This window comes from Anabrus simplex, chromosome 2 (assembly GCF_040414725.1).
Source record: "Anabrus simplex isolate iqAnaSimp1 chromosome 2, ASM4041472v1, whole genome shotgun sequence".
Lineage (NCBI taxonomy): Eukaryota > Metazoa > Arthropoda > Insecta > Orthoptera > Tettigoniidae > Anabrus > Anabrus simplex.
The window spans coordinates 653,956,267-653,974,537 of record NC_090266.1 but is presented as its reverse complement, the minus strand read 5'-3'; the positions used below and the strand labels follow the sequence as shown (position 1 = coordinate 653,974,537).

Below are 18,271 nucleotides of genomic sequence, written 5' to 3'. Positions count from 1 at the left end.
AAAATTGAGAAAACTTTGAACATGCTGAGTGTCGAAAGAAAGAAGAGAAGTTGAAATTGATAATTAGGAAAATGAGGGCTTCGTTGAGACATACGAGAATGATCATTAAAAATTTACGAAGAAGGAATGCTAGGCTGAAAAAGAAGGCGACAACTATGAAAACTTTATTTCACGACCTGAAATCAAAAAGTTTAATTACAAATGAGTGCACTATTCAGCTTACTGATATTTCAGGCGTTTATAAGGATTTATTTGTGAAACAGTGTGTTAAAGGCAAAGGTTATTTGCATTGACATTAGACTTCTACTCCCCTAAGGCATATTCTTATATCAGAAGTATGTTCAATACTTGCTCACCCCACCCTAGAACTCTTGCTAAATGGTACACATCTGTAGATCCATCTCCAGGATTCTGCACGGAAGCACTTTCCGCTTTGAAAGAAAAGGCTAACGGGAATTTTCCTATCTTAAGTTCTCTGATTGTTGAGATGGCAATTAGGAAGTGTGTTGAGTGGGATAGACGAAACACCACAGGATACGTCAACTCTGGGCCTGTAGCAAAATGTGATGATAAACAGGTGGCAAAAAAGGCATATGTTTTTATGGTTGTTGCCATAAATATGCATCGGTGTGTGCCTGTTGGTTACTTCTTTAGTTGTGCAATGCTTGTGAAGTTTGAATAATGTCAAGGTTACTGTAGTGTCACTGATGTGATGGATTAGTGAGTAATATAAGGATGGCTAATTAGTTAGGTTGCAATATCAAGCATGATGGTTTATTGTCATCTTTTCCTCATCCTGTGACAAAATCTCCGATTCGTTTTTTCCTAGATCCATGCCACATGCTTAAACTAGTTCGAAATACACTGGGTGACAAGAAAATTCTGTATGACAAGGATGGAAAAGTTATGTCTCGGAACTACATCATACTTCTGCAGAAGCTACAAGAGAATGAAGGACTGAATTTAGCTAAAAACTTGGGTGAGCTCACGTCAACTACAAATTGCAGAAGATGAATGTAAAGCTTGTTGCTCAGTGCATCCATCGCAGATGCCCTGCAATTCTGTCTAGAAACAAATATTGAAGGTTTTGAGAATGTAAAGGGGATGATCATTTTTCTTAAATTATTAATACATTGTTCAGCATTTTGAACTCTCGGGAGTATCCTACAAAAGTATTCCAAACAGGTGATGAACTCAAGCAACGCAACAGAATTAAGAGTTTTTTGTTCACTATATCACCGAGCTTGATAGCTGCAGTCGCTTAATTGCGGCCAGTATCCAGTATTCAGGAGATAGTGGGTTCGAGCCCCACTATCGGCAGCCCTGAAGATGGTTTCCCATTTTCACAATAGGCAAATGCTGGGGCTGTACCTAATTAAGGCCACGGCTGCTTCCTTCCCACTCCTAACTCCTTCCTGTCCCATCGTCGCCATAAGACCTGTCTGTGTCGGTGTGACGTAAAACAAATTGCGCACAAAAAAAAAAAAAAAAAAATTCACTATATCAGTAACCTGAGAGATGCGTCTGAGTCTCTTATTTGCTCCGGTGGCCAAAAAGCATGATTTCTTGGCTTCAGAGTGTGTATGCAGAGCGCTAATGAGATGTACGGTTATCTGGTCATCTCGAAACAACTGCTCAAGTATCTGCCATTTTATAAAGTGAGTCAAGGTCATATTGAAATTTTTTTAATACCTCCGTTCTCGATTCGGATGCAACAACAACCCTACAGCTAAACAGTTCATTTCAGCTTTCAAGAAAATACTGATTCATAAACAAATCCATGCACCAAGAGGATCGATTTGCCTAGCCCTAGAGGACATCCCTATTTTGACTTTCACTGTGAAGAAGGACCTGGTCGAGGGAATAAATTTTTCGACTCCGTGCTTTGACAACGAAGAATTTGGCATGGAAAATGACAATGAATCGAGTCATTATCTCGAGGAACTTTCCGGAAGTGATATCAGTGAGTTTTCATCTGAGGTTGTGAAACACATTGCTGGTTTAGTTGTGCTTCAGATTGAGCAGAAAATAGCATGTGAGCAATGCATTAGTTGTTTGAGAGAAGTTGAAAATTTGAGTGTTAACTGTCACCGAATGAGGATTAAGAATAAAGGTGGTTTGGTATTCCCATCAAAAGACATAATTAGTGTGTGCAAGCGAGCTGAAAAAAGGATAAGGGAAGTACAAAATTTTGCTAATAGAGTGACGGGAAATACGCTGGACTTTACGATGTCGCAAGTGTTAAGACTTTTTGCATGAATCTGTCTTCAGTGAGTTGACAGAACATTGTGTTGAACAGTCTGTAGAAGACAATCATATCCTCTATCTGATTAGGCTAAAATGCCACCTGTATTTCAACATTCGACTAAGACACATATTCAGAGCACAAAATGACAAGATCCAGGGAACAAAAATTAGACAACATTTCATCAAAGTTACGCAGATTCAAAGGACAGTAATACTCACATTTGGACTGTGATTGCAATGCTTGTTCTTGCCAATTTGTTATCTGTGAGTGGCTTTAGTTTGATAAAATGTAGTTTTATATGTTATTATTTTGTGTACAGTGTAGTATATTATAATTAGGTGTCTTGTGCTTGAATAGGAAGAAAATACAGTTAGTTTTAACCGCATTCTCCCTCATTCAGTAGCGCATGGTTGTGCCTAATGGGCGTGGGCTCGAAAGGCTTCCCCACCCTGTGAAGTGGGCACACTTTCTCCACAGTCTAGCTATGGTGAAGGGCCACTCCATTACTCTTCTCACCTCCCTGTCTACCACCATATTCACAGTAGCTTTAGTGCCATTAGAAACAAATAAACTTCTGTTCTTTAACTGCAGTGATCCCGCGGGGCGTGTCTGGTATAATTTCGTCGCTACTCTCTGAACTAAATTTGCTATCACTATCCAATAAATCATCTGCGTTAACTTCGCATTGTTCCAAATACTGCATTCATTTATCGTCATCAATACGTGTTGAAAAAATATCACGTGAACCACTTGCGGTTTTGCTGTCACAAATCCACTCACTGCAAGGAGCAATCTCGTACCGACCCGTTAGCGGTATTTCTAAACATAGGAAACGACTCTTGTGAAATCTAGGAAACCCTCTTATAAATGCCATAGCAAGTTCAGGCACACAATACACAGTGCTTTGTTTCACAAATGCATTCTGATTTGGTGAAATATTTCAAAAGTAGTGGCTGGCTCTGCCAATTGTTTATCTGGCAGACATATACATCAAACCCAATGAGCTGAATGCCCAACTACAAGGGTTTGATAAACATGTATTCAAGACACAGGACAAGGTTACAAGTTTCCACAGTAGATTTTTGTTTTGGATTAAATGTATTAAAGATGGACATTTTGCCATATTTCAGACTTTTCATGAATTAGTGATATTGTGGCTGGAATTATAAAATGCCATTTGATCAAACTCGGTAAAGCATTTCTGAAATACCTTCCATAGAATGAGTCCAAAAACGAAACAGACAATTGGGAGCAAACCCTTTCGATACAAAGGCAGTTCAGTCATCTGAACTTCCACTCAAACCTAAAAAAGGATTTAATTGAAATATCTGTTCACAGTTCATTGATGTCAAGAAGACAAGTCAATCGGTGACTTTTGGACTTGGGCACGCAAAGAATTCAAAGTACTGAGTGAGTGACGTTGCTATTTCCAAACTTCTTCCATTTCTGTCATCGTATCTATCTGAAAAAGGCTTCTCAGTGCTAACACCTATAGAAACCAAACACAAGAATTGCTTGAATCCAGAACCAGGCCTCATCCTTGTAGTCACCAGCATTCGCCCAACTTCTAGCTTCAAAGAAACAAGCCCATCCTTCCCATTGATTAGGTACCGTATGTAAAAATTCCTGCTTACGCTGCATTGTTCTTTTTTTTTTTTTTTTTTCACTTTTGTTTTGAAATCCACTCATTCAAATCAATTTTTCATCAGTATCAATCAGTATCAATGTACACAGTACAATAGTAATTATGCATTATTATTATTATTAATAATAATACTTGTATATATACCGTTGCTAGGCAATGAAATTCTCGTAATTCCACTCGTGAGAAAAACATATTGCTCCATCTGCTTTGTGAAGGCTTTCCGTGTTGCCTTAGAAGAGAACAGCAGAATCCAATGGTCAAAAATTGGGCTATCATTAAGCACTGAAAATGGCAGGAATAGTTCTTCGGCCACTGCTCATTTTGGGGCTTCTTCTGTAAAGTTTACTCCGAAGTAGTTACTGAGGTTTCCTATGCCCAGAGATTATATTTATACAATATATTTTAGTTATTATTGGGGAACAGGATGGTGTGGTGGCTTAGCTGTTTGCCTGTCATCCCAGCAACCATAGTTTGATTACCAGTGTTGCTGGAGTGGGATTTTTAGTTGAATATCCCATCGTGTCAGAACGGACATGCGACTTTTGCAGCCATGGCTCTTCCAGCAGCGAGCAAGTGGCTGCGCAGCTTGGATCACATAACTGTCAGCTTGCATTCGGGACATAGTTGGTTAGAACCCCACTGTTCGCAGCCCTGAAGATAGTTTTCCATGGTTTCAGCTTTACACACAAGGAAAATGCTGGGGCTGTATCTTAATTAACTCATTCCTTCCCACTCGTAGCCCTTTCCTATCCCGTCGTCACCATAAAACCGATTTGTGTCAGTGCCACGTAAATCAAATTGTAAATAAATTTAAAAATCTTTCGTGCACATTAGTGTCTGCAGGGACCCTGCACAAGTGGGATAAGCTGCAGATGATGATGTTGATGATTATAGTTAATATTATTTGGCTTCCAGCAACAATCATTTGTTATTCCTGGTATAGTTGCAATATACTTGTACTTGGGGGATACGAAGGTAAAGAAATTCGATTGGTACAACAGGCAAAAAGTTTGAATACTACTGATCTAGAACAACACACTCTACCTGCAAATATCCTTGACTTAACTCGTGTCAGACAGCGTTGACTTGACTCCACCAACTTGCCATGAGCGCTTTCCTCGCGTCACACAAAATAAATTTCCTCCACTAACATCACATTTCATTGAATTGTCCTGTGCTGCATTAAACATATACCAATGTCACACCACAGCTTTATCATATTGCCTTTCAAATGATGACTACAGTTCACTATTGCCCATTGTTGGAATATTTAACATTGTCCCTATTCAGTATATTATTGTAATAATTTAAACTTATAACCACAGAAGAGACAGGGCTGTTAGTATCAAAATAAGTTTGGACGAATACACATTTTTTAAAATACTCCAGGTATAACTTTTCTCTTTTCAAGCACTGCCAGTTGAAGGGGGAAGGAAACTGCCATTTGCACTTCAATTTTAGGAAATTGAATGATTTTCAAACTTCTCTAAACTAGGAAATAGCTTTTCAGGTTTACAACCTTAATGCATTATATGAAGCACCACACATCCCTCCTCAAATTGACCATGGAAGGAAATTCTTAGATTAAGTCATCAGAGGAATATGGTAAGCGACATAGGTATGTGTAAAACTAATCTGCTGCAAGAGGTGACATTTGCATGGCCATTAGTTGGTGACCATTCCATTCAAGATACAGTGGGTATGTTGGTGGGCTGGATGACAGACAAATTTAAATATTTGTAGGGTATAAGGATTCATTAAAAATAAGAACCATTACTTATTCCTTTAGGGAATTAGTGTAAGTCCTTCAATAAACTCATAAATATTTTACATCTCCCTTGTAAGTAATGTCATTGTATTGATACATTGAATGTTCATGTGCAGATTGGAAGGCGACCCTTAAATTGTTTGCAAACCACATCTGTAATAACTTAACTAATCAACAGAATGTCAAACTCAAATTGTGGACATTTCTATTGAAATTTTGGAACTAGGAATGCATTAGAGTCATCACATTTAGTGCCCTTGAAGAAAGGGAAAGAGATATTATTTAGGAAAAGCATGGTGTGTGTGCAACTGTTTTCATTGCATAATTCAGTGATGGTGAATGATGATTGTTGTTTTAAGTGGTAAAACAATGTGATTAACAGCCCCCCATTGAGTAAGTCATGAAGAAAGTATTGTTACTTGGTTTCTCTTTCAATTCTGCCATGGTGACTTTCTAAAAATGACATTAATTTTGAATAATTATGTCTGTATTCACTGCTATATCCATTTATTCATTTAATGTTTAGTTAAATTTACACTCTTGAGAATGGTATGATGGATCTATTGTTAAATAATGTTTCTTCTTCATATTGAAATATCATACTTACTGTATTGTACTAAACCTTTTCCCTTGATACAGATCGGAATCAACCCTGGGCTGTTTGCAGCCTATAAGGGGCACCACTATGCAGGACCAGGCAACCATTTCTGTAAGAAACTTCTCCTCTTTCTCTTCTCTTTGTTATTGTCATTTCTTTATTAATCAATAGTTTTTGTGTCCGTTATCATACTAATATTCTCTTGCTAGCCAGAGAATTAGCAACATTCCCTTTATTCTTTGGTTGCTGGTGTGTCTAGCGTGCATAAGAAATTTTGACTGACATAATTCAAGCTTGCGTGTATGTGTGTGTGTTTTAACTATGATATATTCTGTTATATTTATCTGTCAGCTATGTTGAGAATGTATATGTCCTATGGATGTTTTTTTTTTTTTTTTTAAATAGTCTATCTTGGATAGAAAAATGTTTTCATCTGCATGCTGACTGTTAAGCATGAACTGGATGTGCTCCATTGTTTATTGAGATGTTGGGTGTAGGAATTCACATTTTAAGATAATGAGAAACAGTTCAGTCCGAAACAATTCCTGAAGTTAGCTTATTTCCAAAATAGAAATTCTTATGTTCTACATTGACAGGATGGCCAGTAATTTCTTTCAAGCCAGTTTTGGCAATGCAGGCAGTAGTGAAAAAGTCTAAATTCCACTTCAAGAGCACAGTAGAAAGAGCATGTGCATTGTAAATTTGAAACTGAAATTAGGTGTGCTAATTTTTTTTGTACAGTGAAAGGCAGACCCCTGTTGTTTAGGGTTTTGTTTCCATATATGCATTTTTTATAAGTAGAAGTCTTTCAAGGAAAGGATCATCGTCGTCGTCATCATAATCATCAGACTGATCCCATAATCCCATATATCACTCAAATATTTTGCGAGCCTATGTAAGGCTGTGAGCACTTTGTAGATACATTTACTAGCTGCAGATGTTGAAATGCACATATGGCAAGAGCTCAGTGAGGCTAAAAGGGGCGTCATTTTCAGTGTCCACCAGTCTGGTCATTCTATCCATGAGATTTCTGGCAATTATCAGATTCAATGTTCAACAGTGAGTGGTAAAATGGAAATGCAAGGGGAGTTATAAAACCCCTATCTTAATCAGGGAAGCCGGAACAATTAACAGAAGTCAATGTCTTCGATGTGTTGCATGCCAAACTGGCAAGCTTCAGTAGAAACCATGGTCACAGACGTTCTGTTGGCATCTGAAAGTTATGCTGCTACTTGTATAATTTGTTGGAAGGTTTTTGCATTTGAATTCCACAGGTGAGTTGCAGCACATAAACCAAGGATCATTAAACTGAATACTCAGTCAATTACTGTGGTGCCAAACATGTCGCTTGTGGACTCGAGAACAATGGAGTGACAAATCACTGTACATGTTGTGGGAGCTCCATGGATGTGTACATACCTGGCAAATGCCAGGTGGGTGTTATTTACTGAAGTATTCTCACTGTGAAATTTGCTAGAGGATGGATTGTGGTGTTGGCCTGATTTTCATGGTTTATTCTTGGTCTACTGGTCTTAGTTCATCAAACCATGAATACCAAAGCCTATTGAGCAATATACCCATCCTGTGGCAACAATTTTTTACTGGCCCCTTTTATTTTCAACATGACGGTGCACCCGTTTATAAACTGAAGGCCATTTATCAAAATGGGAATGATGAAATCAAGTGGCCACCCAAAGCCTTGAAAATGAAATGGAGTATGGCTTTTAGTGCCGGGAGTGTACGAGGACAAGTTCGGCTTGCCAGATGCAGTTCTTTTGATGTGACTCCCGTAGGTGACCTGCGCGTCGTGATGAGGATGAAATGATGATGAAGACGACACATACACCCAGCCCCCGTGCCAGCGAAATTACCAATTAAGGTTAAAATTCCCGACCTTGCCGGGAATCGAACCCAGACCCCTGTGGCCAAAGGCCAGCACGCTAACCATTTAGCCATGGAGACCAAAGCATTGATGTAACCCTAATTGAGCATCTCTGGGATGAGTTACAGCGCCGATTTGCAGCCAGACTTGGACAGCTACAGAACTCTATGCCATATTACAGGAGGAATGGAAAAAATACCTGCAGATATGTACTGAAATTTGGTGAAATTATTCATAGAAGGGTAGAGGCTCTGTTAGTGCATAGGGTGACCTACATCATACTGACACCATAGTAGCTCCAATTAAGCCAGTAGTGACAGTGTAGGGTATCTTGATACAAGATAGAAACATCCTGTGTGAGTGAAAGTCTGTATTGAGCACTGGTACTTTATTAGTGAGTATGACTTTCTCTGTGGCTAATACATCCATCCAGGACACTCAAAAGTAAAGGAAGGCAATTTTGAGGTATTCTTCCACTCTTGTTCCTAATGTTCTTTGCAGAGTGGTGATTGACTTTTCTAATCGCACTCAGTTCAATTCCTTGTGCCTTGTGGTTTGTCATAAATTTGAGAACACTGCAAGCCTGTCTAGGACCTTGACATTACACAGACTTGGTTGTATGTTGCTTGTCATCTTACTAGGAAATGGGATAATTGGATTTAACTGTATGGAGTGTAAACAGCAAGGTTCTACAACACCTTCTATGGATTTTTTTGTAGTGAAGCTGAACCTGTAGCTTACCATTGTACCTTAGAGTAGCCAAAACCAAAAAACACGACACAGGCAGGGTAATATTCTGGATTATGTTGTACTTCATATGTGACCTCTAGAAAAGGAATGTATCAACAAAAAGAATATAATCAACTGTTCCATTGCTTAAATCCATCCTCTTTATCAGTGCTTTAGTTGATGAAGATGATGATGGAAGGGTAACGCAATGTAACTTAAATACGTGCTTTCATAGAAGGTGTAAAGTTTTCTGAGATAACAGATGCATTGGTTGTGTTAATTCTAGTCTTCATTACTATATATATATATATATTTAGCATAATGATCCTTGAAATTTAGAAGATTATGCAGTACCTTTTAAGATGAGGTGAAGCATGTTTTTTTCCATTCATGTAAAACACCTTAGCAACTCTCACAGCTTGTCAACATTATGTCATGGTCAGCTAGTTTACATTTGACTATATTACTTCATCCAGATGGATGATGTTGACAGATTGTTTTCCACTCAAATCTTTTCTCCAGCAAAAGAAAGTTTGATATATGCTACTGTGATGTGGAATCCCAATAAGGTTAAGTTGATATATACAGCGTGATTCAGCCACCCCTTCCAATGTAGTTTCATGCAATCCACAATATTCATTCCATTCCGAAAACATCTGCCCTGCCGGTATGCTCAGACAACACAACCGGATATCTTGGTATTTACCGCCTCACTGTGATAGGACTCCGTAATGTTATATTCATATTAAACCCTGGAAGACATGCGTGTGCCTTCTAGATCATCTGAACCTGACACACCGGCGAAACACTAAATTGATATTGTGACCGCAGTAAACCTAATACTTGCTATAAGCTGCCCAGTGTGCCGTACGGGACCGTAATGTAGTTGTTAAAGGCGTAGCGGAGCGGGCTTGCATGTCAGGTGGGAGGTTGAGTCCGGTGCAATGATTACAAATTTTTTAAATATTTGTTTAATGCTTAACGCACGCAATGTAAGTTAAATAAGAACCTTCAAGCCAACTGTTTGTGAATGAATGTGTTTGTGGCCCTAAGAAGGGCCGATTAGTTAGCGAGCCGGACATATACAGATCAGAAATAACAGGAACACAACTGTACTGACAGTGTTTTATCGCATCAAATGCTCGATGTGATGACTGTTTTGGTTTATGCACATTCAGGCCCGGTGTTCAATAGATCGTCTTGCATGCTGAAGCATTCCAGGTGTAATTGCTTGGCAGGCTTCCGTTATGAGCACCCGAAACTGGTCAGGGTTTTCCGGCGCTTGAGTGTAAACGACATTCTTCAAATGTCCCCACAAGAAGTCTAACGACATTAAATCTGATGATGTGGCAGGCCCAGAAACGGCCTCCTCATCCTATCCATTTCCCTGACAGTTCCTCGTTCAGATGGTTACGAATGGGCAAAGTCGAATGTGGTGGAGCTCCATCCTGTTGCAACCACATCGTCAAATGATCGTGCAAGGGTACATTCTCCAGCAGCAGTGGGAGTTTCTGACGTAGAAAGTGCAGGTAGTGTGGGTCTGTCCAATGGCCCTCAAAGAAGTAAGGTCCAATCAGGCGATCCCCCATGAATCCACACCAAACATTCACAACCCATCGTACTTGATGAACCGCCTGTCGCACGCAGCGAGGATTGTCCGGACTCCAATAGTGCATATTGTGGTGATTGACGTTCCCATTGTTGTGGAAGCACGATTTGTCCGAGAACAAGAAATGCGATACGAACACTTCATCATTGCCCAGCCTGCCTACTGTAATAGCCACAGACAGAACTCCATTTGAGCTTTGAAATCCTGCCCATAGAGCTCTTGGTGTAGCTTAAGATGGTATGGGTGAAATTTATGTTCATGCAGTATTCGCCAGACGGACAGCTGGCTGGTGTTCACCTGTCGTGCAATCGCCCTTGTACTGATCTGTGGATTATTACGACCTGCCTCCAGAACTGCCTCTTCTGTTTCACCCGATCTAACAGGCCTATGGTGGACTGGTGGTTGGTTAGAAATCACGCCAGTTGTCCTCAGGCGTCTTTCAACACGGCGGAATGTCGTAGCAGCTGGGTGTTGCCTGTCAGGATACCGTTCCTGGTACAGTCATAGTGCCTCGCACGCGTTTTGACTTACTTCCCCCATAAATGAGGAGCATGTCAATGTATTCCTCTGTGGAAAACATGCCGAATGACAGCAGAGATTACAGTACATTTAGGCCGTAACCAGCGGAGTATGGCAAGGCACAAGATGAATAATAGTGTCATTCTACTGTTTGAATGTGGCAAACATGGGCCTGTGTTTACATATTCAAACATCATACCAATGAAAAAACATTTGAACGATGCAGGATTCAAACCACCACTGGCACATTCTGTCGATTGCTAGGCGAACGCCTAACTACATCCGCTATGCTACACTGCTGGTAACATCCTGGAAGTACATCGAGAGCAGAGAACATGTCATCCGGTTCGGTGTTTAAGACATTAATTACTGCACTGTTACCTAGTTTCATTCATTGATTCCCCTCTTCGTTACACCCGGTCACGTGGCACAACGCATTAACATAGTTACATGGTAGAAGGATGTTGCTACATGATTTCAAGGCGTCATGTTTTGCGAACGGATGATATAACATTTCGGCTAGGGTTCAGAATCTTGTGCAATATATGCTCACTGAACATTAGTACTATACAGCATACCTGCAGGGGAATAGCACCCCTATAAGCATGCACACATTAGTTGGGCTGCTGAATCGCACTGTATAATTATAATTGAAATATCAACATTCTAACATATGATCAGTGCCTTGAATAAGAACATGTAGTAAACAATATTGTGTTCTCCTTTTTAACTAATGTACATTGATCTAATAAGAGAAATTCTGGTCAAATTTTGAATTTTAAAACTATTAACATTTTCTGATAGGGTGGATTTGTTCACTTCGTGTCCATAGTTTTATGGAGGAAATCTACAACCTTATGTTTGAAAAGTGTATTTCATACACATTTGTCATTTTTTAGACAAATTATTACTTCTCTGCAGAACGAAAGAATTTCATCTTATTTTCTTGACACAGTGTAAGTTCAAAAAGCCTACATCATGTCTATATGGGTCGTGAAAGGATCAGTGGTATTACTTTGTTGTTTTTGTTATTTTTTAATTATTATTTTTATTTTAGTATTTTATTAATAACAAGCCTCCATGGCTCAGGCGGCAGCACGTCGGCCTCTCACTACTGGGTTCCGTGGTTCAAATCCCGGTCACTCCATGTGAGATTTGTGCTGGAGAAAGCGGAGACAGGACAGGTTTTCGTCTGGGCACTCTGGTTTTCCCTGTCATCTTTCATTCCAGCAACACACTAGTATCATTTCATTTCATCTGTCAGTCATTAATCATTGTCCGGGAGGAGTGTGACAGGCTTCGGCAACCGGCACAATTCCTATCCTCGCCGCAGGATGGGGGCTTCATTCATTCCATCACTGGCCTGCTCAATGGGTGGTGTGAATAAAAATGAGCACGCACTCTTTACTCGCAAATTTAGAGCAGGCACTCGCAATGAGGTGAATAAAAACTGCCGGTTAGTGGCAGTCACTCACAGCAGACCTGTGACTTTGAGCACACACTCCAGTTGCCTGAGTAGCAGAGTGGGAGATCCAGATTTCTGGTGAATTAAGATAAAGCAGGCACTCATTCCAGTAAGCGCCTGCTCATGTTTCCTTGAGCTAAATGAAATGGTGTATGGCTTATAGTGCCGGGAGATCCCAGGACGGGTTTGGCTCGCCAGGTGCAGGTCTTTTGATTTGACTCCCGTAGGCATCCTGCGCATCGTGATGAGGATGAAATGATGATGAAAGCAACACATACACCCAGCCCGCGTGCCAGGGAAATTAACCAATGATGGTTAAAATTTCTGACCCTGCTGGGAATCGAACCCGGGACCCCTGTGACCAAAGGCCAGCGCGCTAACCATTTAGCAATGGAGCCGGATTTTCCTTGAGCTAATTCTGTAGGTGACTCCAAATCATGGTGTCAAGTTCAACAGCACGGCAGTTTATGGTGATTAATCGGAAAAGAAAATTACATAAACCTTGCAGAGAATCATCTCAACTTAATTACAAAGTGTTATATAGGTCCAGTAAGGAGCATGCTGAATGGTTAGCGAAGCATTTCCTTGGTCACTCCAAAGAAACAAGAGCTGGTGCACTAACAAACATATAAAAAATGAATCTTGCATTATGTTGGTGACCCTAGGTTTCTGACTGGAGTTGGTGAAGACATCTCGGTGCACTGTGTCAAGAACATTTTTGCAGCTTTTGACATGCATAGAAATGAAAGCAGATTCTTAGATAAAATTCCAACAAATTTTGCTTAGATGCAGGAAGCACAGGCTAAGTGACAAGAACGTTTTAACTTCCCGTATGCTGTCAGAGCTGTAGACTGTACTCGTGTACAAATTAAGAAGCCACATGTTCATTGGAATTAGTACATTTACAGAAAAGGCATCCCTAGCACAGGCCAGGCAAGGAAGAGTTCAACCATTGTAGATGACTCTGTCCATGACTCCCAAATTTGGAGGAACTCCGATGTTTGCAGAGTTATGACGCATCTGTTGTAAGTCAAAGGGATGACAGACAACTCCTGCAGATCCGGCTCCTTAAAAATACATTCAATTGTCCATATACTATTTTCATAATAATTCATTTTTGTTATTTACGTTATACCATTTTCCTCAATTTATTAATGTCGTAATTTCCAGGCTGTGATTTCCTACCTTTCAGACGGCCGATGGTAGGTTTATTCTCCCCCTGCGTCAGATTCATCAGCCGCTTCTCCCATTATTTTAGTGATATGGGTTTGTTTCCAGTACACTTTAATTCTACTTTATATTTCAGTCTTGGGGAGCCTCTGTGGCTCAGGCGGCAGCATGCTGGCTTCTCACCGCTGGGTTCCGTGGTTCAAATCCCGGTCACTCCATGTGAGATTTGTGCTGGACAAAGCGGAGGCGGGACAGGTTTTTCTCCGGGTATTCCGGTTTTCCCCTTCATATTTCATTCCAGCTACACACTCCAGTATCATTTCACTTCATCTGTCATTCGTTAATCATTGCCCCAGAGGAGTGTGACAGGCTTCAGCAGTCGGCACAATTCATATCAGTGTTCTCCCTAGGACCATTTTAGTGGGCACACCACCGAACCATTTTTACAGACCGCCCGGCTAACATAACCTAGATACATGTCGTTACGTAATTTTATTGTTTTTTTTTGGCTAGTTGTTTTACGTCGCACCGACACAGATAGGTCTTATGGCGACGATGGGACAGAAAAGGGCTAGGAGTGGGAAGGAAGCGGCCGTGGCCTTAATTAAGGTACAGCCCCAGCATTTGCCTGGTGTGAAAATGGGAAACCACGGAAAACCATTTTAAGGGCTGCCGACAGTGGGGTTCGAACCTACTGTCTCCCGAATACTGGATACTGGCCGCACTTAAGCGACTGCAGCTATCGAGCTCGGTTTACGTAATATTAATACATTTGCAAATCATTGCGTGCTCCAAATTAAAATGTAAATACTGTAAAACTGTTTATTTAAATGATAAATCTACATTATTGTTAGCATAATTGCATCAGTTTGAGCAGAGTTTAAATGTTTAGTTTAACCGTAATGTAGTGTCGTGCACCAACTGTTTCTGCATTAACGTGGAATCGCACGATAGCACTAGATTCCTCATGACATCACAAACCCGTATGGTAAGCCCTGGTGGTTCATTATGAACGAGCAGTAGAACACTAGAACATCTTATTCTTGATAATAGCACTAAAATTGTTTTCCTGTATGATATTACTGTTAACGCCATCTGTGGATCAGTGGTAGAGATAGCGGGTTTGAACCTGGGAGAGGTAGTCGGATTTTGTAAGGGTGATACTGCATGTCGTACGATGTCAGCATTGCTGTTTGTTTTGCATGACAAAATTCACTAAAACTTAGCCTTAGATGCCTAAGAGAGATTCCGTTTACTCTGACATCTAGTAGGCCTAGAGTAAAATGGAACATCAAAATTGACAGCAAGCAGCCAAATGGTGTCAAATTAAAATGTTCGCACATGGTAGCTGAGACCATGTTATTATTGTTAATGCCCTGAGGGGAATAAATTGAAATTTTTATGTTATTCATTTTTTACGTAGTATTCCGCGCCCGGCTACTTGTTTCTGCCACCCAGCTGATGAAACTTTCTGGGGAGAACACTGTATATCCTCGCCTCTAGATGGGGCTTCATTCATTCCATTCCTGACCCGGTCGAATGACTGGAAACAGGCTGTGGATTTTCATTTCAGTCTTCTTTTCATATTTTGCAATTTTTTACCAACAGTTGTTGGACAGAAATGTTTTAGCTAAATTCAGCAAGTAGTTCACACTGAACTGCATTTATTGTACTTGTTTTCATGTGTTTCTTATCCGGTAACTGCGACTTTGAAAACAGAATTGTATGTTCCTTTAAAATGGAGATAAAAGCGGATTGGAATTCCACATTGTCTTCTGCCATGTTGAGCATTGAACTATCCGGAAGTCATTGAAGTGTTATATACATGGCACGTGCACGACCTTGATCAGTGACGCTGAGTCGCTGCTCAGACACTCGAGTTTTTGCTGTGCTTCCGCTCTAAATTTTTATTCACCGCAAATGTGGAGTGGAAGCTCATCGGCAGGGAGACACTCAGACACTCAGCGAGCACATGCTCACTTGCTTTGACTCATTTTTATTCACACCACCCAATGACTGGAAAACGGGTTGTAGGTTTTCATTCATTTTTCGTTATTTTATTATTATTATTAATAATAATAAAATAATATTATTATTGAATCACCATTATTGTTGTTTTGTCATTACACAAACATATGTCTTCATTGTAGATTGTTTTGGTTTTTGCCATTCATTCTGCAAGCCTCTGTGAAGTAATTAAGTGTCTCCACAAGCCTCTTTCTGTAACTAGCTCTGTAACCTCATTCAGTTGCACACCTCATATCTTTAATCATTATAAACTTGGTCTAAACATCGCCGCCTTGCTCTCTGTCTACACCGAGTGGCTGTGTGGTTTGAGTTACGTAGGTGTCAGCTTTCATTCGGGAGATAGTGGGTTCAAACCCTACTGTCAGCAGTCCTGAAAAGGGTTTTTCATGATTTCCCGTTTTCACACCTTGGTTAAGGCCACGTGCACTTTCTTCCTGTTCTTAGTCGCTTTCTATTCCATCATCACCACAAGACCTACCTCTCTGTCAGTGTGATGTAAAGCAGATTCTCCTACCCTCCGTGATCAAGTCCATTATTCTCCCATGTAACCTATCTTCCTTTCACCACCAAAGCTGGTTCATATGTGCAGCTTCATCTATTTGAGTTCTTCGTTGCTTAGCATTTATCTCCTCATTGTGAATGTTTTCTTGACATTATGCTCACCTATTTGTACAAGCAGTCGTTCATGCTACTTGCATATCTGTTTTTTCTGTTGTTTGAATATCTTGAGTCCACTCAGCCTTCTCTATTGTGCAACAAAGTTGGGCTGAAAACAGTACTGTGTGAAGATAATTGCATCCAAGAACCCACTTGTCTTGCACGGAATACTCTTGATCACAGCTGCAAGCTTGCTTGCTTTAACTTTACTACACCATCATTTGATTTCACTTGTGTATCCGGGGAGAATATGCATCCTAGGTACTTTAAATGATCTATCTCTTCTTATTTCACAACCCCAGTGCTCTTAGTTTTCCCCAATTGACATTATAATTTATTTGACATTAGTTCAGTCTTATAAATACTGTTGTGTTTTTTTTTTTCTTGCCATGCCAATTAGCTCAGATGGTAAAGCGCTGGCCTTCGGACTCCAACCTGGCAGATTCAATTCTGGCTCAGTCTTGTGGTATTTGAAAATGCTCAAATACACCACCCTCATGTCTGTAGACTTACTGGCATGTAAAAGAACTCCTGCGGGATGAAATTCGGCACCTCAGTGTCTCCAAAATCTTTTTTGTTTTCAAAGAAGGTGGAAGTAAAACAAATAACATCATTTATTATACTGATTTTTATATCATACTCGCTGCACAACTTTTCAGGTTCCAAGATACTGCAAGTATTTAGCACATTATGCCATTAAGACAAAGTCGTCAGCATCGGCCAAACTAGTCGCCACATTTCTCTGCAATTAAAACTCCATGGCATTTTATATCTGTAAGTGAAAGCAGAGACTGAATACCAGAATAATTGAGGTTTTGATAGAATACCATTATTACAAAATACCTGTACCCATCATCATCATCATAATCATCAAATTCCCCCTTTCCTGTACCCATATATAACCATAATGATGGAAACCATTATTATTCCAAGTAAAATACGTCCAATACTGGTATTTTCACACTGGTATATTAAGGTTTCATTACCTGTAAAAGCTGCAGGCAAACATAATCTTAAAGAAATACATTATCGACGATTGAATTCATACATTAGAATATACATTACAAAGAGAGAGATTCCAGAGTAAAAGTTCACCAGCATAGGTCACACTAGTGAGCCTAGTCATACAGAGTCAAAAACAAAACACTAACTTTTTTTTTTTAAATCTTGAATACTAAATAATGAAAATAAATGTTTAATTATAAGTGGAAAGGCCTGGTGACTCTGTTTTCATTTGTTTCTTATGCCTTCACAACCATATCGGGATGGCAGTGCTTGTTGTATGCATTATATAAGAGAACAAGCCCAGTTCAAGCCGAGGAAATTGCCTTTATCTCCAGGCACCAGCCTGAACATGATGCAATGCTGTTAACGGCTGGCCAGCATAAGCTTCCTAGTGTTCGCGCTAGGTAGTGAGCAAACCCAGCTGTTTACAAGGCCACGTCATGACAAGCTCAAAGATCTAGGGCCACATCAATGATGAATCCAGAACACCTGTATTCAGTTCAGTGCGGTAAAATGCTCGAACATGGACACTCTAAGTCGAGAGTAAAATAATAAATCATTCGAATGCATTAAAATAAAATAGTGCTGGGAAGAGTGAAGTATGGGAACGATTTTATGTTGTTATTGATGACAAGAGACAGAAAACAGAATGTGTGCAATCCAAATTAGAACAGTGCCTCTTACAAATCTCAAATCCCAGCACGTTAGCAAGGCATAATTGCACTCGTTTTCTTTCGAGTCAGATGAGTGCTTCATGCAGTCAAGTTATTCGTAGCTCTACAGAACATAAAATAACAGAGGCTTGTGTTAAAATTTATGCCTTAGACCTACGTACTTTGTGTTGTCTGGTACAGGGTTTCAAATGGTAGCACAAGAATTAATGTAGGAAATTACTTTGGTAAAGTAAATGCGTCTGAGCTGGTACCGGACCGGATGACTGTTTCCCGG

General features: G+C 40.0%; 1 protein-coding gene across 6 annotated transcripts in view; it reads left to right on the top strand.

Annotated features, from left to right (window-relative positions):
* The window catches only part of Tdg (Thymine DNA glycosylase), a 538,298-nt gene that overhangs the window by 331,299 nt on the left and 188,728 nt on the right, over nucleotides 1–18,271 (top strand). For all 6 annotated transcript variants that reach the window (XM_067141146.2, XM_067141144.2, XM_067141143.2 and 3 more), the window contains one exon: nucleotides 6,301–6,370. In XM_067141146.2, the coding sequence (XP_066997247.1) occupies nucleotides 6,301–6,370 (70 nt within the window). The remainder of the gene's footprint in view (nucleotides 1–6,300; nucleotides 6,371–18,271) is intronic.